The sequence below is a fragment of the Pelodiscus sinensis genome, chromosome 3 (genome assembly GCF_052426305.1).
Source record: "Pelodiscus sinensis isolate ZL-2025 chromosome 3, ASM5242630v1, whole genome shotgun sequence".
Classification (NCBI taxonomy): Eukaryota; Metazoa; Chordata; order Testudines; family Trionychidae; genus Pelodiscus; species Pelodiscus sinensis.
The window spans coordinates 102,818,581-102,840,539 of NC_143054.1; the positions used below are offsets into that span (position 1 = coordinate 102,818,581).

The 21,959-nt window shown below is 42.6% G+C and overlaps 1 protein-coding gene across 1 annotated transcript in view; it reads left to right on the forward strand.

Moving 5' to 3' along the window:
* Window positions 1-1,554: 1,554 nt before the first annotated feature.
* VTA1 (vesicle trafficking 1) overlaps window positions 1,555-21,959 on the forward strand; it is a 70,654-nt gene continuing 50,249 nt past the window's right edge. Inside the window, exon 1 of the mRNA XM_089777283.1 lies at window positions 1,555-1,766. Within this exon, the coding sequence (XP_089633409.1) occupies window positions 1,658-1,766 (109 nt within the window). The 5' untranslated portion in view covers window positions 1,555-1,657. The remainder of the gene's footprint in view (window positions 1,767-21,959) is intronic.

Here is a 21,959-nt window from a genome sequence, read left to right on the forward strand (position 1 = left end):
TAGTGTCACAGGTCACAACTGTCTCCTTCATCCAAACTCTCTCAATTACCCCAAGCTCCCTTCGGCACCTAACCTCCGTTCTAGACCCCACACCTCCTCCATTAATATCATGGAAGAGTGTGGCCCTCAACCACATTCCAAAATCTTGAAGTGGCCCCCTCAGTCAAAAATTATTGCTCACCCCTGGGCTAGAGGGCAATAGAGAGCAGAAGCCTGGGCTATGGTCTAGTTTGCAGGTTAATGATGTTGGTGTGGGAAAAAAGTTAAGATGAGCAGGTAGCTCAGGAGTCAGCACAGTCAGTGATGCATCCTGGGCTGTAAGTTGACTGTATAAGAAAGACATCCTCCATTGCATTCCCTTGGGCTAAATCAGAAGTGTTACCAATAAAGATAATGACTATAATGATTGGTTTGCAAATAAAACTAACCTTTATGTTTTTTAAAGGGAGATAGTTAGGATTGACTTTTACTGAGAGTTTTACCTTCAATTACCCTTTTGCGCCTGTGAAAGCTATCTAACCCCCAACTTTCAAAGGTTTGCTGTAGGAAGGCAAAGATGAGCCAGCAAGGGTACATAGCAACAGCAAGTCAATTCCAACTCTTTCCACGCAAGGTGCAGCGAAATGCAGGACAATGTAGCACTTTAAAGACTAACAAGATGGTTTATTAGATGATGAGCTTTCGTGGGCCAGACCCACTTCCTCAGATCAAATAGTGGAAGAAAGTAGTCACAACCATATATACCAAAGGATACAATTTAAAAAAAATGAACAAATATGAAAAGGACAAATCACATTGCAGAATAGGAGGAGGATGGGGGGGGGGGGAGGAGGAAGGAAGGTAAGTGTCTGTGAATTGATGATATTAGAGGTGGGGAGAGTGGGATGTTTGTGAGTTAACTCACAAACATCCCACTCTCCCCACCTCTAATATCATCAATTCACAGACACTTACCTTCCTTCCTCCTCCCCCCCCCCCCCCATCCTCCTCCTATTCTGCAATGTGATTTGTCCTTTTCATATTTGTTCATTTTTTTTAAATTGTATCCTTTGGTATATATGGTTGTGACTACTTTCTTCCACTATTTGATCTGAGGAAGTGGGTCTGGCCCACGAAAGCTCATCATCTAATAAACCATCTTGTTAGTCTTTAAAGTGCTACATTGTCCTGCATTTTGCTTCAACTACCCCAGACTAACACGGCTACATTTCTATCACTAAGGTGCAGCGGGCTTTCCCCTGGCAAGAGCAGCCTTCACGCCAGGGGCCCATGTGGCTTCCCTTAGTAGTAGAGTTGCACTGGGCAGGCCTCGTGCCACATCCCATCAACACCGCGGAGGAGGAGGCGGCGGCAGCGCCACGCCCCCTGGAGCCACCCCGAATTCTAACGCAATTGCTCAGGCGGCCCGCGCGCTCCGCTGCGTCACTCGGCAGGGCTGCCCCGCCCCTCCCTGCCGCTCACCAGGTGGCGCTGCTGCTGGAGTGAAGAGCCCCGCCCCCTGAGCGCCCCTCCCCCCCCCACCCGCCAATCCACGCACGCGCGCGCGCCTAGGTCGGCCGGGCGCTGTCCCAGCACCGGAAGCGGAAGCGGAGCGCGCGGGTCGGGCGTGGTAGTTGTTGGTATTAGTGCTGCTGCCGCGGCTCCGCTCTGGGGCGTCATGGCGTCCCCGGCCCTTCCACCGCTGCCTGCGCAGTTCAAGAGCCTCCAGCATCATCTGCGAACGGCGCAGGAGCTGGACAAACGGGAGCCGGTGGTGGCCTATTACTGTGAGTGAAGCGGCAAGGGCCGCGCTAGCCCCGCCCACACTCCGCAAGCGCGTGAGCCCCCCCCCCCGCACGGATCCTCCGGGCCTCGCCAGCCCCGCCCAGCCCGTGACTCTGCCCCGCCCCCAGCAGCGCTGCAGCCTCCCGCGTGCTCTGCCAGCCCGACCCAGGCTATCGCCGGGCCGCTCCCCCCGCTGCCGGCACAGACACTGGCTTATAACGTATCAGCTCGTCTGGCGCCCTGTGGCTGTTAATGCGCGGAGCGCCCGGTTCGGATCGTCCCCCGTTCCCCGCGTTATTTGTGCCCAAACATCTAGCAAAGCACGGCCTGCGTGCCCCACGGTCACCTCAATGTAGTAACTGGGCCACCTGGCAAGTTGCAATAATTGTCACAAGAGGTTAAATAGAGTCAGTGGTGGCAGCTTTCAGGTGCCTCTTTGCAATAGACAAATGGGTAAAAGTTGACTCAAAAAATAGAGAAACAGAGGCGAATTCAGATCATCTTAATCACCAAGTCATTAACTGTTCACATCATTATTTATCACCAAGGAGTAGGACAGTGCTCTTAGCGTCAGAATAGTGTGTCCTCCTAGAGCATGTGCGCTACAGCGGCACAACTGCATCAGTGCAAATGGGCTGGAGTAGCATTGTAGCATAGAATGGCCCTTGCTCATCTGCAGTAGAGTAGGGGATTATATTATCCTAGGACTTGTTTACAAGGGCAGCAGCATAATTGCAGTGCTGCAGCTGTGCTGCTACAATATAGACCAGGGATGGGCAATAATTCTTAGAAAGGAGCCACTTCATATGTTTCTGAAGTGGCCCCAGGCTGCCCCAGAAGGGGTAAGGCCAGGAGACTTCTCGTGCTCCCCTACCCACAGACCCTGATTGGCTTGGGGATGGGGGAGTATGTGAAGTCTCCTCAGTGCCTGGAGACAATTGCCAGTTGTTTTAAAACAGCTGGCAGTTCCCTCTAGGTGCCACAGCAGGAGGAGACCTTGCATGCTCCCCCACCTCCAGACCAATCAGGGCCTAGGGGTGGGAGGAGCACACAGTCTCCCGCCCTCTGTCCCTGCCAAGCCAGGGGCACATGGGAGTTAGAGAGAACCGCCAGCTGTTTTAAAACAGCCAACATTTCTCTCTAGCCACCATTCACCCTTGGTGGGGGAGGAGACTGCATGCTCCCCTACAGAAGCCCCTTTGCCAGCCCCGATATAGACCCATGTTACAATGACAGAAGGGTTTTTCTGTACTTGTAGTTAACCCACTGCTTTGAGAAGCAGTAGTAGGGCAACAAGAATTTGTCCTTTGAGTTAGTGGTGTCTATATGGGGGCTTAGGCTGGCCTAATTATCTCTCAAAGATGTGAATTATTCACATTATTGAGCAACATAGCTAGGTCAAACTAAGCTTTAGGTGTATTGCAGGCCTTACTGCTTTTGTCTCTTGAATGACTTATTCTTTCCCTTTGAGATAATTTTGAGGTAATTTTTTGGAGGTTAGCTTGCAACAGTATATTTTCATAAAGGAGTAAATAGGAAAAGGACCTTTTTAGCCAATACGAAGTATTTATTTGTATACAGAGTTGAACTGAAAATGCAGGCTTGCAGTGTTTTGAAAAACATAGGCAACTCAGAGTCACAAGATTGATCCTAGTCTTCATATCCTGCTCATGAATACTATGCTAATAATAAAATGTCAGCAAGTTGAATCAAGGCACCTGTAAAATAACAGGAAAACTGAATGTTTGTAATAGTCTTTTCTGGATGATTCTAGTAAAACAATTCAAAGACATCTTATGTGACAGGAAGCACTAGCTAATCCGAAAGTGCTTCCATTTTTATCAGATATAACACAATATCTAACTATTTCATACATATCATAGTTTCATGTAAGCAAGTAAATGCAGTTTTTGTTCTGATGAAACTAAATGCAGAAATGTTTGACTAACCAATGTTATGCATCTGAGAAAGTGGGTCTTTGCCCACGGAAGCTTATGCTCCAGTAAATCTGTTAATCTATGAAGTGCCACAGGACTTCTCGTTGATTATGCACATTCAGAATAACGCGGCTAACCAATACTAATTTCTCATGTTTTCTTGATTTATGTATTGGTTCTAAAATCTAGAGTCCTCAGGAGCACGTAGGAAAAAAACGAACTTCTTATTACAGTGTAATATGTTCTGATAATTCAGTGTATTTTGTGATATTTCAACTTGAGTGAATAAAATACTTGAGAGATGAGAGAAAGTGCTAGTAAATTTTATGATTTGTGGTATATCCCTGCTTGTGCTTTAAATTAGTGTAAGTAAGTCCTTGACTTTCGCATCTCGCCATGTAAGTGTGCTTACTGTCTTATTGAACATAGCTGAAAAATGTTCCAATGACATAACATTTCTCATTACATTACAAATTAAAGTAAAAAGTGATGACATCTTGTTTTCAAAACCATATGCTATTTAGATTCTGAATCCTTTTAAATGTCACAGAGCAAAAGTATCAGATATCACTACAATTATTTCAAAACTTTGAGTAGTGTTTCATATTAGGGCTGTAAACGAGTAGTCAAGTTGACAAGGAGTCCTGTAGCACCTTATAGACTAACAGATGTATTGGAGCATAAGCTTTCGTGGGCAAAGACCCACTTTGTCAGATGCATGTAGTGGAAATTTCCAGGAGTAGGTATAAATATGCAGGCACGAATCAGGCTAGAGATAATGAGATACATTCAGTCAGGGAGGATGAGGCCCATTTCTAGCAGCTGATCTGGAGGTGTGAACACCAAGAGAGTAGAAACTGCTTTTGTAATTGGCTAGCCATTCACAGTCTTTGTTTAATCCTGAGCTGATGGTGTCAAATTTTCAGATTTGTGTCCATTTATGTGGGATTGGTTCCTGATTAGAGTTACTGTGGTACAGAGCCAGACGTGTACCTAGAAGCATCCTGCTGCGGGACAAGCCCAAAAAAGAAACCAACAGAACACCACTGGTCATCACCTACAGTCCTTAGCTAAAACCTCTCCAACGCATCACCAGTGATCTACAACTCATCCTGGACAATGATCCCTCCGTTTCATAGACCTTGGGAGGTAGGCCAGTCCTCACCCACAGACAACCCGCCTACCTGAAGCATATTTTCACCACCAACACTGCACCACAGTAACCCTAAACTGGACAGTCCCTACGCAAAAGAATATATGGACACAAATCAGATATTAGGAATGGCTAGGGCTCGCCGAGCCGTGGCGAGCCCTGCTCACCAGCCACGCTGTCTGGCAATCTGTGCATGCGCAGATCGCCCGAACCCTGCTCTTCCGGGTTGTAATCTACTTGCCACAGGCCAGTAGATTACGTAGTTTGTCAAGCCCTGGGAATGGTAATATACAAAAACCTGTAGGAGAACACTTCAATCTCCCTGGACACACAATAGCAGATTTAAAGGTAGCCATCCTGCAGCAAAAAAACTTTAGGAACAGACTTCAGAGAGAAACGAGCTACAGTTCATCTGCAAATTTGACACCCATCAGCTCAGGATTAAACACAGAGGCTGTGTCTACACTGGCATGAATTTCCGGAAATGCTTCAAACGGAATACTATTCCGTTTTCAGTTTTTCCGGAAAAGGAGCGTCTACATTGGCAGGCTGCTTTTCCGGAAAAGCCCTTTTCCCGGAAAAGCGTCTGTGGCCAATGTAGACGCGCTTTTCCGGAAAAGAGCCCCGATCGCCATTTTCGCGATCGGGGCTTTTTTCTGGAAAAGACTACTGGGCTGTCTACACTGGCCCTTTTCTGGAAGAGTGTTCCGGAATAAGGACTTATGCCCGAGCGGGAGCAGAATAGTTTTTCCTGAATAGCGGCTGATTTTGTACAGTAGAGCATCGTTGCTTTTCCGGAAATTCAAGGGCCAGTGTAGACAGCTCGCAGCTTATTCCAGAAAAGCGGCTGATTTTCCGGAATAAGTGGCCCAGTGTAGACACAGCCAGACTGTAAATGGCTAGCCAATTACAAAAGCAGTTTCTACTCTCTTGGTGTTCACACTTCCAGATCAGCTGCTAGAAGTGGGCCTCATCCTCCCTGGTTGAATTTACCTCATTATCTCTAGCCTGATTCTTGCCTGCATATTTATACCTGCCTCTGGAAATTTCCACTACATGCCTCTGATGAAGTGGGTCTTTGCCCACGAAAGCTTATGCTCCAATACATCTCTTAGTCTATAAGGTGCTACAGGACTCCTTGTTGCTTTTGCAGATCCAGACTAACACGGCTACCCCTGTGATACTACTCAAGTTGAGTACTTCACTACTCGCTTCTCCTCCCTCCTAGCGGCCTCTGTATGAGAGGCAGCAAGGGGGTACAGGAGCCAGTTCTGGGGAAGAGCTGGTTTAGAAGCCGGTTCCCTCCAGCACCATCTCCCTAGTGCCACCTCCCCATCAGACACAGCAGTGGGGTGGGATTTGGATTGGGATGGGGTGGGGACTGCCGCAATGCAGCCTCTGCTTGTAGTAGGCAGAGGCTTCCTGCGGAGAGGAGCTGCTGCCATGAAGCAGCCTCTGTTCAGAGCAGCTGTGGCAGCCTGTACTCATGGCCAGCCCAGCCACTGAGAACAGGAGCTTCTGGACCTGGCGTGAGCTGGGACTGGACAGTCCTGGTTTGCGTCGGTCCAGGACCTATCCCCGCTACAGTTCTGCAGTTTAAATGTAGTAGGAGCCGGTTTGCCTGCACACCCAGATTCTACTACTTTTAAACTGCAGAGCTGGGGGCATTGGTTGGCAGTGTGCCGCGGCCCAGCAGACAGGCGTTCACGGTGACCCGTGGTTTGTAACTGCTGCTGTAGAGCCCCTTTGAACTCCATGTCAATGGCATTTCATGCATGGACAAGAAATTGAGGGATCAAGGAGTCTTTGATCCTGCAAATGTATGTTTAATTTTACTGTGAGTGCTCCGAGTGACTTCTTGTGACTGTTCAAGATAGTAAATTAAGCATGCTTATGAGTGTTGGCAGTACCAGAGCCTAAGGGCATTTCTGCCCATTGTTGAGTTGAAACACTCCTTGATATTACTGCTGTATGTAACTTCCTACTGCTCCCTTCCCTCTCCTCCATTTCAACTAATAATGGGTGTTAAGTTTGTGTTATGAACAGAGTTTGATACTTGAACTGGTGGTGTGATTTTCTGCCTCTAAATCAGCAGTTCTCAAACTTTTTTTTTCATGGACCTCTTGAAAATTGCTGAGTTTCTCAGCAGACCTCTTAATATTTTCAAATGTTGTTTGTACCGTTAAACTGTTGTAAAGTGTTTTATATGAAAGCACTATATTAAGAAAACCTTAATATTAAGGTTTTTTATTCTACTGATAACACTCAACTCCTATATTAATATCAGGGGGCTCTCTTTCCTGCCACAACAGCCGTAGAGCTGAGACTGGGAAGGCTGTATCTCTCCATCAGCCACAGCCTGGCTGCCACAAACCTTCATGTTCCAAATTCCTCCTGCCCCTCTTCTTATCCCACTGCCCCCTACCTACCTTCTATTTCCTTCACACCAGCCCTATTTCCGCCTCCCCTGCAAGGCTGCCACCCTCGCCTTTAGAACCCTGCAGGGATACAAAATTAGTATCTGGATCTTCAAAAATGATCTATGCGTATCCATGTCTACAGATGCAGATACCTACAAATATAAACCAGATATCCATAATGAAGGGTTTCTAAAATTTGTATCCACATCTGTATTCTTAAAAATGAGCCACAGATATCCATGGATTTGCATGCTTTACTCATCTTACATGTGACGGTCCAGGATAGGGATGTAACATCCCGTTTCATCAGTTAACTGATTACATATAACGTTTAACCAGTTAACTGCTTAAATGGGGATGGGCAGGCTATCTGGATTGGAGAGCCCTCCGCCATGGGTAGGGGCTGCTACAGCCAAGCTGGAGCGTCCCTCACCCATAGGAGGCAGCTAGAGGCAGGGTGGTGCCCACCAAGGACAGAGAGCTGCTCCAGCCTGGCATCCCAGCTGGGCCATCCCGTTAACCATTAGCCATTAGACTTCACCTGATGAGGGTGATGCTTACCTGTTATCTACTTAAGCATAGACATCTGTAGTTCAGGGTCCAGGCACATAGCTGGGCAGTCCTTCATTCTCATCTGTGGCCTCCTAGGTGCAGACCTTAGAGGGAACTATCTATGGATCACCTGAATGGAGCTCGTTGGACCACGGTTTGAGAACTTCTGCCTTAGAACAGGGGTGGGCAAACTTTTTGGCTTGGGGATCACATCAGATACAGAAATTGTATGGAGGGCTGGGTAAGAAAGGCTGGGGGATCCTGTGCCTCCCCAAACAACCAAGTGTAGCCTGGTCTCTGCCCATTTTCCAACTTTTCCATCCCCCTAGGATCTCCACCTCCTATCCAGACTCCCCTCTTCCCCCCAACCCCTCCGCACTTTGCCCTCTCATCGTGCTGCCCAGCTGCACCGCCACCACTATGCTGCCCAAGCTCAGGGGCAGCTGAAGCTGCAGGAAGGGGAGAAGGCTGGATGCTAGCCACTTCTGCACACCACAGTACCTGGGAGTTGGGCTGGCATCTCACCAATGATATCTCAACCCCACTCTCTGTCGGTACCTTAGGGGCTGGACTGAAGTGTCTGATGGACCAGATATGGCTTGTAAGCCATAATTTGCCCCCTTCTGTGTTATAGACATTCTCTTAGTTTAGTGGCTTTCAGTCTGTAAAGAAATTAAGTAGCTAAAAATCAAGAAGCATAGTGTAGTGGTGAAGTAGCACAAGGTGTAACATATTGGGTTTTTTTTTCACAAAAACAGCAAACAGAAATATGTACATTTAGACTATAATAATTTTAAAAATTACACCTCAGGTCAAGATGTATGAGGGGAGGTTCAGGAGTCAGGCAGGGGACTAGAAGAAGGTACTTACTGGGGCTGCCTAGGGAGCAAGAGTGATGCTGTGTGGCCCTGGAGGGACTGGGCTGCCCTCTCTAGCTGGAGGCTTCTCCTGCAGGAGTGGGGCTGCAGTCCCTGGTTGGGTGGTTCTTCCTGGGGTGGGGCTGGAATTATGTGCACTGGCCCTGGCTTGTAGCCTGTGGGCCACATGCTTTTTGGGGATGAAGCTGGCTCTGGGTTCTGGCCATGTGCTATAGCAGACGCCCCACAGCCTGCAAGGTTTCTGTGGGGAGGAAGAGGCTCCAGGAGCTACTCCCGGCCTGCAGGAGCCTTCCCGTGGCCCGCAGCCTGTCCTGGGCCAGACCATAATTCCTGGCCCTGGCCTCTGTGGAGGGAACTTCCTGGGGGAGCCATACGGGTCCTAGTTGAGTGGGAGGGGCCGCCTCTAGGGGAGAGGAGCTGGGGCTGGGGGAAGGAGGGGCCACTTACCTGATCAATTGCAGAGCCCTGTCCTCATCTGGCCAGTCTCTTGCTGATGTGGCTGCCCCTAGTAGTCCCTCTGCAGTAAAGCTTCTCCCTGTGGGCTCGTGTCTTCCCCTCTCCCCCATTGCACGCTTTCAGTATTACGTCTCCCTTCTCTTCTCCTCCATTTTCAGTTTCTGGAAATTAGTCCCGTTCCTGACACTACTCTTTTTCCTGGCACAACCAAACCCTGACCTTGCTTTAAGTTGGAGTAAGAAGAAGGTGCATACCAAATTTTGTGGCTCCAGCTCTTACCATTTAGGAGGAATTTTAGCACAAATGGACTCACAGTGAGACACACTCTAAAATATGTATGTATGGCTATGGGTGGAGCTTAGATTAATAGATTTGCATGCCTTCTTTAAGGGATGTCATTTTCGAAACACAAGGAGGCAGACTCTGATAGTAAATCTCTGTCCTGTTCATTACCTATAGAAAAAGTTGTCTTCAAGTAATATTCAAGAGCAGTCTGCCTCCAAACTAAACAGTGCTAGAGAGAGAATTACTTGCTTCTCTAAGTGTTCACTTTTGTTGTAGAGGTTTGGTGAAGGAAATTTCTTCAACACTAATATTTTTTTTCAACCTTTCAACTGCTTGCTCCTTTCAAATTAGTCTGTAAAACTTCAAGATTATATCTATTAACTAAATTATGTTCTTGTTACAGTCACTCTAATTCAAAGGTATTGAGAGCTATGCAAGTAATGAAAGCAATACTGTTGTCCCTGAATTCTTTCAACACTCTCCATTGTGCATAGGTAAATAGTATTTCCATAGCCAGTTAATGCAGTATAATTATAAAATAGTATAAGTTATATGGTGTATTGTAGTAACTTCTAAGAAGCAGAGATATAGGTACCACAATTATACAAATATGAAGTATCTCTGTTAAAATCAGTGGACTTATACGGGCGTAAAACAAATGTGAAAAGAATTAAATCCCTGGTTTTTTCTGCTATCCTTTCTCTCTGTCCCACAATCTTTAAATTAATTTTTTGAACTCCTCACAGTTGCAAAAAGCCCTTAGTCCACGTCTACACAGCAGGCAGTTATTTTGAAATAATATCAAAATACTACCAAGCTGGAGGACTTCTTACTCTGACTCCTGTAAACCTCATTGTTAGAGAAAGTCAGAGGAAGTGTGCTCTGTTTCAAAATAAGTGCTGTAGAGATGCTCCCAATTTTGAAATAAGCTATTTCGGTATAAGCTATGCAGTTGACATAACTCAAAATAAGTTACAGAAATGGAGCTAAGCCCTGCTATGTAGATGGTCCGTTACTCACCCCATGCATTAGTGATTTTCCTCAAATGCAAGGGAAGAAAATACATACCAGTTTTAAAGTTGCTTACTTCTCCCAAAAATCTTAACTGGACATTGTTTGATTGAAAAACTGAGTGGAACAGATAAAAAGCCCCTAACCAACATTTTCAAAAGGTTTTTTCCACTTTAAAGAAATTGGGGAATAATAAAAGGTTGGCAGACATGGCCCCTGTTAGTTGTAAACTGAATTAATTTAAACCTCTGAATTTGGTAGATGTCCAGATAGCAAATAAGTGTTCGCATCATTTATATTCTAAGTTTGCAGGACACAAAATTACTGTATATATCACATGATCATATAACCAAAATAATTAACTGTTCTGAAAAATACAACTTGATATGCAATTTTAAAATGCAGTAGAACCAGTCTCATTTTTTTTCTTGTATCAAGAGACAAGGAACGATATAGAGGCAGCAAAGTTGAGGGGGGGGAAGTGTGTGTAGTCAATAGGATTAATTGATAAGCCCAGACTTATCAGTTAATTGTTTAGTCGACTACACATTAACATCCCTAATAGATCATTGTTGCAACCACAGTTATATATTTGCAAAAAATCTTGCACAAAATGTGGCATTTTAAGGTTCTGTGAAAAAGTTATGATTTGCTTGTTATGATAGTGCTATTTTCAGGAATGCATCATTTTTGTATTTGAAGTTCTGAGTCTTGGCTCTATACCTGATTTCAAATGTTTACTCCTAGAGCAATATCCACAAAGTATTTAGTTAGCACGTCTCGGAGGAACTGTTAAAATAGAATGGTCCATCGGAAGTATTTGACTCAAAATCCACATCTGATGAGCCTTCTTAGGGATGTTTAAATTGGCATGTGGGAAGTTGCCTCTGCCTGTGAAGAACTAAGTCATGCATGGGCAGGTGATTTGTCCATGTGACAGCTCTTGTGACTGGACACCATCTTGTTACTGTACTTTTCCACAGTAAGGACAATGGGATTCCTCCCACATGGCAGAAGTGATAAAAAGACGTGGAGATGTTTCTATCTTGCTTTTTTCCTGCTCCAGCCTCAAGACTATCCATGTTTAACAATGGGACAGTGGTTACTTCCATATTGTTGGAAGGACCTGAGACTTGACTTAAGCCAGCAATTTAGTCTATCACCACTGAACCAAGAACTTTGCAGTTGTATTCATTTGGTTCCTTTCACCAATTTCAACTCTCACCCTATTTTTCCTTTTTATAAATAAACCTTTAAATACTTAAGTCTTGGCAACAGTGTGTTTTGGGGCGAGATCTAAGCTATATTTTGATCTGGGTGTGTGGCTAGGCCTTTGGGACAGGAATAATCTTTTTTTTGATGAGTCTGGTTTTAATTACCACACATCCTAATGAGCAATGCCTCTGTTGGTGATACAAAAAAAACTGGAGTATCTGAAGGAACTGCTTTTCTGACATCTTGTTAACCAGTGTGGCGTGAAAAGTTCTCTTATGACTGGTTTGGTGTTCTATAGAAATGGAGTAAAGCCAATATTGGGCTGTGCTTGCCCTTTTTCTCAGTACTTCATCCTGAATTGGATACTCTCAGTACTGTCCCATGAAAGCACATTGCATTTGATTTGGAAAGCTATTGATTTGCTATTGTTAGCTCTGTTTCAAGTATTTGGGATGTTTAGAATATCTGATGGTTAAAACTGAAGTAAGGTTTTAGGAAGTTCAGTAGATTGACTCTTGGAGTTAGTGTGTTGTTTTGGTTGTTTTGTGAAATGTAATAATCTGACTTTTAAAGTTGCAGATATTAATACTGACCATTTAAGAGATTAAAATTTGATACCTTTTAGGTACCTTATTGTTTGCAAGTCTATAGATAAGTTATTGTCCATTGTCATCTTTCTCATATTTTATGCTTTTCCTATGTTTGCTCTGACCATAGCTAGCATCTTCATAGTACAGTAAAACTCCATTGGTCCGGCATCCAATGCTCCGGCACTCCTGACGGTCCGGCACCGTCAGGAACCTGGAAGTACTCTGGCTACCGGACAATTGGAGCTGCTCTGCGCCTGGATTCCCCGATTCAGCCACTTCTGAAATTGACCAGCAGCTGAATTGGGGAAGCCGGGGGCAGAGCAGCTGAGGTGCTGCTCTGTCCCGGGCTTCCTGGAGTCAGCCGCTCATCCGTTTCAGCAGCGGCTGAATCGGGGACGCCTGGGGCAGAGCAGCTGGGGTGCTGCCGGGTTGGTCCCGTAGTGCCACTCTTCGGCGCTGTGGGACCGACCCGGCAGCACCCCAACTGCTCTGTCCCAGGCATCCCCAAGAGCAGCTGGGTTGCTGCCGGGTTGGTGTCTCAGTGCCGAGAGGCGGCGCTGCGGGACCAACCAGGCAGCACCCCATATTCTCTGCCCCAGGCATCCCTGATTCAGCCACTGCTGAAACTGACCAGCAGCGGCTGAATCGGGGACGCCTGGGGCAGAGACGGACTATTGGAAGGGGAGGCTATAAGGGGTCTGGGGTGGCATCCCCTGACCCCATCCTAGACCCCTCGTAGCCCCCCCCTTCTGATAGTCCAGCATATTTGATAATCTGGCACCCCCTGGGTCCTAAAGGTGCCGGATTATCAGAAGTTTACTGTACTTTTGGGGGCAATCCCCCTGGTTTCTTTCTTTTGATTGAGAGCTTAAATTTGTCCTATTTCTGTCTCCTTTCAGAGTAGATGAACAGGTTATTCATCATGATAACCAGAAGTGTCCTGTAGTGAAAACCAGTAATTTTAAATTCATTACTTAAAAAAAAAAAAATCCAGGGTTTGTTCAACAATAGAATACAATTTTAATCGGTCTAAATATGTTGATAGTTCTGTAGCTGCACAGTATTTAAGCTACCTAGATCAGACTTATAGTTTTATTCAAACTTTATGTAGGAGGACCAGAAGTTTGTCTGTAACAAAAGGTCAGAGCTGGGATAGATCAGAGTGAATAGATCATTCTTTTTCTAGGATTTTTAATGCAGCCTATTTGCATTAGCATCTGAACTTCAGAGTTGCAACATATGTTAGTAATTGTAAACATAACTGGTTTTTTCAATTAATTCACTGTATTTAACAAGCTGTTATTCTTTAGAGAATAGTATGTTCTAAAATAGTTGTTTATAAGTTTCAATAAGGTGCACATGTAAATTACTTTGTGCACACAGTGTTTTTGAAACAGAATCAAGTTTGTGGTATTAATAGTACAATATGTATCTCCTACATGTTGTTTTGAAAAATGAGCCCACCCCACATATATAAAAAATTGTGGTAAACTTTAAATGTGGTGGTGTAAATGATCTCTCTCCATTCCGGAATTTGGAATACTATTAACCATGAACTGAAAATAGAAGGGTTTTTTTAATTGGATTGTTGGGTTTTTTAACTTCTAAAGGTAGCCGGGCTATTTTTTCTTCCATAAGAAGAAGAAAAAGTTGTCTTCTGTTTGTATTTTTCTTTGGAAATATCTGGGATTACAAGTTTTATCATCTTTGGGGAGGATTTATTGTTTTACTAAAAAATTTCTCAAACTCAAACACTTCTTCAGTCAAACTTTTACTGTTTGGTTTTTAGTCCATCTACATCTCCAGTGTTATGTAATGGAGGGGGAAGCCCTCCAAGGGTCTTTATATACATATACATACATACACAGGGCTTGCTGAACCCACGGGCGAGTAGATTGCATTATTTGTCGAGCCCTGTATATGTGTCGCTCTCTTGACTTCCGATAATCTGGCACCTTTGGGACCTAGGTGGTGCCAGATTATCGGATATGCCATTGTACCCGGAGGTACTATAAGGGAGCATACTCCCAACCCGATCTCCCCCCTCGTCCCCCCCACAAAGCTTAGGTCCCGGAGCCTCCGGTACAGCCGCATATCTCTCTCCAGTGTATAACGCACAGTTTTTCTTTTTTGTGTAAAAGAACCCTTAGATTACCCACGGATGTGGATAGCCTGCGGGTCCTGCATTCATCCACTCACTGCACTCACGCCCAGGCCCCACGCAACCGCAGCCAGGCACAACCCACCCTTCTCCAGGCAGGAGAGCAGAAAGCGCAGCTCAGGCACACTGGCCGGCCTGTAGGAGGGGAGCCGCACTCATCCCCAGGCTGCGTGCAGCCACAGCAAGGCACAACCCACCCTCCTCCGGGCAGGGGAATGGAGAGCCTCCAGGCCCCATGAGTAAAAATAAATGTGTATGCCCCGTGGGGGGTTAGGGTTAGGGCGGAGTTTGTAAAAACGTGTTAGATACGCTAATTTACAGTAATTACATAGTGGAATAAACATTGTTTATTTTAATAGGTGACCATTCTTTTTATAATGATGCATTTGCAATAGCCTGATCTCACATACATGTCCACATATATTGTAGCCGTTTACAAAGATGTTATTACCAAATGTTTTAAGGGAGGATTGAGATTGAGGAGTCAAGCAGTGTTGAGCCTTTTTTCTTTTGAGCATAGAATAAAATCTGATCCAAGCTCAGGGTTGCTATTTTCTGTCACTATGGGTGCATCTGCACTGCACGGCTATTTCAGGATACCTACCCTGCATCTTCACAAGCCGCCCATTGAAATATTTTCTAAAATAACGGGCACGCTGTTTTGGCATCCCGGTAACCCTAATTCCACAAGGGTTAAGGGATGTCTAAAATAGCACATTATTTTGAAATTTGGCACTGCGTAGATGTGACAGATTTCAAAATCGCCTATTTCAAAATTCAGTCAAAATAATATATGAAATTTGCATAGTTTAAATTTTGAGTTTAGGGTGCTGTGTAGATGCACCCTATTTTACATTATTGACTTCTCAGAGGCATATGTGAAATAAGTAATCTCTGTTCCTACAGAACTTTTGTCCACATTTGTAAAGGACAGAATGAGTCTAGAAGGTAAGGTGGCTTGTTTTTAAATCCAGACAATTTAAATCCTTGATTTAAACAATCAATGTTAATCAACTTTTCCATTTGTACTTCAGTTATTTTCTGAGCAATGTTGCATTCTCATGTTCACTTACAGTTAAATAAAGTTTTTGATCTAGGTTTGGTACATCTCTTTGTTATCTAAGAGACTATACTGTAACAACATACATTTATTTAAGTAACTCTATAGCTTAATATTTTCTGATTCTGATGAGCTGTATATTTTAATATGTTGAAATTAAACTTACCAAATTACCAAAAGCTGACTTTTTGCTTATTATCTGTGTCAAGATGGATTAGGATGGTAACTGGAATTTAATTACATGAACAAAACAGCATCTACAGTTTATTTGCATTAAAACAACCTTAATGTTGTCATCACATTTTTTTCTTGTCAGAACATGTTTCACATTTACAACTAAATGACATAATAAACAGAGATATTAACTCTAAATTAAAGTTAACCAAGAATAAAATTGTTTTTCAGGTGGTCCTAGGAAAATTTTCAAATATGCCTAATAAAAAGTTCAGTTCCTCTTTGCCTAAAGTCTCTTGAAAATGAGATAAGTTCATCTTCAGTTCCTATTTGCCTAAAGTCTCTTGAAAATGAGATAAGTCTCCTAAGTTACTTACTGTTTCAAATTTTTAAAGTTAGTAAATATCCCTCCTTGTTTTTATTCATAGACTGAGAGATACATTTTCCTGCCCTTATCAACACCCAATGGATTTCTGACCTTTGAATGAACTAGTTCACATGAAGAAAATTGCCTTTCTATGCCTGTGAGAGAGGCTACAGCTGTAAGAAGCCAGTTTAGTACTTCATCATGATATAGTTCCATTGTTCAAATTTCAATAGTACCAGCAATCCTTCTGCAGTTTGTTCCAGGCTATGGGAATAGGTTTCATTATATTCAGCTTGTCTTCCATACTTCTTTGTAGTGCACTGTTGGCTGCTTGGTCTGTGATAGTTCTATTTTCTTCATGAATTGTCATCAGTGTAGGCCAGTTCTTAATAAAATCTCAAAACATTTAACCACTGAATTCCATTGTACATCTTGGGGGAGAAATAGTTTGAATACTGTTGCTCTCCAGTGAGCTGAAATAAAGTGTTTGTTACAGAAATAATTTTCTGTTTCAACAATATTTTTTTATTCCTGGAGTTTTACTTTAAGTCTTTGGCTAAAATGTGCATCAGTTGAGCTTGATGCTGATATGTTGTACATTTCAGGTTTTTTTCATTATTTTATAGATTTCTTCTCATCTTTGCTACTTTGTAGCATTGTCTGCATCAAAGATACATACTTGATACTTATTTTTGTTTGCAATGTATAGTTTTTACTGCTACCTCTTTTTAGTATTCCGCTGTATAATCGTTTTTTAATGTATCAGTTATTTCTTTAAGATAGAACATCTTCTGTTGTCAGACAAGTACAACAGGATCATTGTGTGCATTGCTTCACTCACCAAGACTCAGATTAACGAATTCCCCATCTATGTCTTTTGCATGTAGTTCAATTTCTTTTTCATACACTAGTATGAAATGCCTATCCAGCAATAGATATATATACACTTCCAGCAATGTCTGCTCTGCTGGGTGGGGTGTAGCCGGTTGTAATGACTAAATTATGTCAATGAAATGTTTGTTCTGAACAAGATGAAAGGGGAATATTTGTTTCATAAATGAACCAAGCAATCTTTTCATCTATGGAATCTTGCTGTAATTTCATGGTCCTGACTACAACTCATCCATGATTTTAGTGGACAATGAAGACAATTCATTTGTTGTTGTTGTCAGATACAGGTGTGTGTCAGATACAGGTGTCACTATCTGGTGTGTGTTTAGTTGCAGATGGCAGATATTCATAGCTCCTTCTCTCTAAGATGGACCCTGAAATAAAGTGGTAAAGGAAATCATTCACTGAATATTACTTAGTGTATTGCGTAAAGAAAGCGATTACAGATGCAAAATTTATCCTACTGCAGCTATTTGTAGTACAGTTTTAAATTATATAATTTATTCTAAACCAGGTTTTATAGGAAGATAATAAATATATGGACTATCTAAATCTATTTAAACCCTTATCTCTTTCAGTCATGTTGAAAAATATTTTTAAAAGAGAAAATTCATAAATATCTCAAATTATTTTAAAGCAGGAAATCTTTACTTAGGGCATTTCATTACATTGAGGAATAATAAATTTCAGTACTCTAGCAGTAACAGTAATAATATAGTTGATAAATATTTCTATAACAAATGAATATGCTAATTATATTTGCATACAAACATTTTGAAATTTGTAAGTAATCCACCCACAACACAATTTTATTACAAGAAACTATGACAAATTATCATGTATTAGAATACTAGGATATGGTAGCTAGTCCATAAGAATGATGCAAAAATAAGTTTATTATCCATTTGATTCAGATTGTTCAGACATGTCCACATCATCTTCAGATCATTTATTTTTGAGGATCATTATTCATGATGGTGTTTTATTCTGTCAGTTAGAACTTGTATCTCTGTTGCACTGTTTACATTTGGCATGCATTCTAGTTTTATCCAGCGGTATAGGGATTTCTTGAAAACATTCCCAACTTTTTGGGTCTTTTGCACAATCTGTAGACAAAGCAGCTTTTTTCTTGGTCCCCAGGTGTTGATATTAACACTAGCGCTACAATCTGAAGAATACTGTTCCTTCTTCCAATGGGATCCTGCTTGAATACCAGTATTGCTTTTTTTTTCCTTTTGCCTACTTTGTCCCTTCTCCCTTGTTACATAAACTGGATCCATCCCTTTTCAATTCCTCTCCCTCCCCTGATAGAAAATAACATACTAACAACAAGACTAAAGAAAGACATCCTTCCTGTAACCCACTTGCCTTTTGCACTTCAATATTTGATTCATTTGGAGACAGTGTGAAGTGGATGAATTTCAACTAATTGGATTTCAATTTGGGTGTATCTTATTCTGTGTATACATGCAAGGCCATTTACTTGACGTGCCTTAGAACCATCCAGAGCAAGGGGTTGTAGTTACTGGGCACGTCATTCTTCTTCTAGGAGCTGGAGAATAAGCTTCTATGGTGAGCTGACTCATAAATATTCGTCATTTGAGAACTGAGCCAGTCAGAGGTATGAACATGCTATAAAACAGAAGTGAGAGAGCACTCAGGTGAACTTAATGGATGATACTGATATGATATGTGATAGTATCTCGTGAAGTGAGAGGCGAGCTTCCAATGTCTGTGTTGTCTTTCCCAGTCTTTTGCACTCAGTAGCACAGTCTCTGGGTCTGCCTCAGGATCAAGTCCTATAGTACATGAGTTATTATTGTGCCATATAAGTAAAAGCTTGATCTCAAATATTAGATTTTTTCCTCTGCTTTTTTTAATTTTAAAAAGCATACCTTAACTCAAATGGTGACTCAGTCATAGATTCACATATTAAATATTTTAAGAGTTCATAATAAGGTCAGACCTTAATATATTTTATTAAATTCAGATTTCATTTTGAACTGATTTTTTTTAAAAAGAAAAGTTCATTATAATATAAAGAAAAGTCAAATTTCAATTTAAAAAAAAAATACAACTTAAAAAAAGTCTCCCTCCTGGAGAGAGAACTATTCATTTGTCTTTACACTTGATCTCAAGACAACAGTAGAAGCATGTGGTGGGACAGAATTGGAAGCTAGCAGATACCAATAATAATGATTCTGTGAATAGAACTTTATTTGCTGCTATTTTATTTTTTATTTAAGACAACTTCATTTTAAAAAGAACAAAGTTTGTCATCCTGCTGAAATCCAGAATAATTTATTATGTTATAGAAATTAGTGCTATGCACAATTGAAAGACAAACTATTCATAGTAAAACTGTACTGTGCATTGCTAAGGAGCAATAAACTAATATTGCATGACACAACAAAGCAGAATGGTTTGTGGAATGCTGCTTGCATAATTGCTTCCAGCACATCCACTACTTAGTATTTACTGAACAAAGATTAAGGACAACAAACTGAAACATAAATGTTCAGTTGCTTGGAAAAACATTTTTCTGCAAATTATTACTTGCCAAGTCATTATTACTTTGAAGATAATGACCTGCCTTATAAAATCAAGAAACAAAATAGAAACAAACTGTTAATGATTAATAATACACATGTCTGTCTTTATGTATAAACAGGTTTAAAGCATTTTCAATAATATATTTCTAGCAAGTACTCCTATTTGCAGTATAACTAATGGTGGGAGTAGCTTACTGAAGAAACCTTTCTTTACCTCTCCATCATACCATTCTCTGCATGTTGATTTAGTTTTGTTTGAATAGATGGAATTTGAGCTGTTGAAATTTTTTGTTAGCTTTAAGTAAATGGGATCAAAGGTAGTATAGTTTGGTAATTCTAAATTAAGCAAATTGCCTGAAATGGGCGAGATGGGGAAAAAAAGTAGTACAGAAATCAACATCTTTTATTCATCTTCAAATGTCCCCATATCTTTCTTACAAGTAGTGATGAAAATTTGTAAGTCTAACAAGTTTAGATATGGTTTTGGAAATTTGTGTGTTCTCGCAGCTGGAATTTGTGACTTAAATTATGGCTTTTATTTCATAAATTACAGCTGCTTGGTTTTCAACTGAGTATATTTTTTATTAAAAAGTTAACATTATGAAGTGGCTTCCTTTTTAAGCTTAGTTCTTGAGTTTACAGAGTATTGTTGATTGCCTGTTCAACTGAATAGAAGTAATTGGGAAATAAGCTTCATAATATCTCAATGTAAAAATGACATCTTGTGTAAAATGTTTTCATTGTTTTAAAAAGAGACACTTTTTAAAATAACATTCTAATATAAAGCATAAAGAAGAACTCAATCTGTGTTGAGTGGTATTAAGCAACTTAGCTTCCTTATGAGGCTATTAGGAATCAAGTATGTCCCCGTGGGTGCTCCACTGAAGGTGTTAGATCGTCCCGGCGCCAGAGATAGTTTTCTTGAGCAGTGACCTGCCAGACTGCACATGCGCGGCACGTGCTCTGTGCCGTTCGTGCCCTTTTGTTCTCTTGAGTGTTCCAGCTTCCGTAAGTTCCTTCTTCGCCACCCAAGGTCACAGATGGAGTGAGCTTCTCTCCTCAGAGAAATCCTGACAGGAATATAGTATATAGTTTATTCACAGTTAGTCATAGTTCTTATAGTTATAGTCAGTTAGTTAGTTAATATAGTTTTTAAAAAGTTTGTTTCGTCAAGTAGTTTATAGTTCGCTATGCCAGATTCCCTGTTCTACGAAATGCACCACATGCCATGATGCCATGCTTGCATCGGACGGACAAGCCAAGTGCATTAAGTGCTTCAGCGAGGTTTGTGTGCCTCAAAAATGCACCCATTGCAAGTTGATGGTCAGCGTGCATAAGGAGGGGGAGGTGAAACTAAAGATGTTCCTTTTTGACAAGGCGCTTAAACTGAAGGAACATTCTCTCATTGTCTCCACTCCACAGTCTCTGAGAGCAGAAAAAAGAAAGGCCATTTCCCTGTAGTCAGCTCTGGCCTGAAAAGAGAGTCGCCAACTTGCACTTTACCATCAACACGTGTAAGTGTCAGTGATAAGCCCGGCACATCTGGCACTGCATAAGTGTCACTCAAAGCTGAAACCCTGACACAAATCTACAACTGCACCGTCAGCGGTCATAACGGTCCATCAGTCGGCACTGCCGGTGACTGCACTGATTACTTTGGTGCTGGCAACATCAGCGTCACATGTGCCAATGACTTCGGCATTGACAACGTTGACACTGACTACTCATGTCGACGACATTAGCATTGCAGCCCTCGGCTCTGCGCACTTCAGCACCGGCCATTCATATTACCACCTCTCCGACACCGAGGGCTTCGACACAGACAGCATGTGCATCCTTGGCACTGTACGTCTCATACAACCCTCCAGCACTGAAGAAAACACCTTATGAGTGCTCTTCAATACCACCAACGAGCTCGGAACCACTGACGTTTTCACGGGAACAGTCTTTGGCGCTGCTGTCTCTGTATTCTACTCACCTGCCAACAGACGGTTCGTTCCCCTTGTAGGCAAACCAGATGTCACACATTGAGATACCGTTCATCACTGTCCCCCTGCACGAGATACCCACATCATTCTCCTCCTCCTCCTTCAAGGGGATCACCACAGTCTCCACATCTTCCGGTACACCACCAGATGCATCACAGGACCGGATATCCATCTCATTATCTTTCTCCAGCACGATGTTACCATAGACGGCATAGCCCCGCATACTACTGATACTACTCTAGACCCACCTCACCATATTTATCACTACCCTGCCTATGACTATTCTCACTGTCACCGTCACCAGTCTTCCCGTGCTCCCTCAGTTTCCCCTCAACCCTCTCATAGACCAGGGTCACGAGATCACCACTCAGTGCCCCCTCCACGGCTCACTCTTCTGAACCAGAGGAAGGGCAACTATCAGAGGTTGACGTGGAGGAACACTCACCCGACATCTCACCAACTGATCAATTGTCATCATCCCCTGACGAAGCGGCCATCTCTGGTG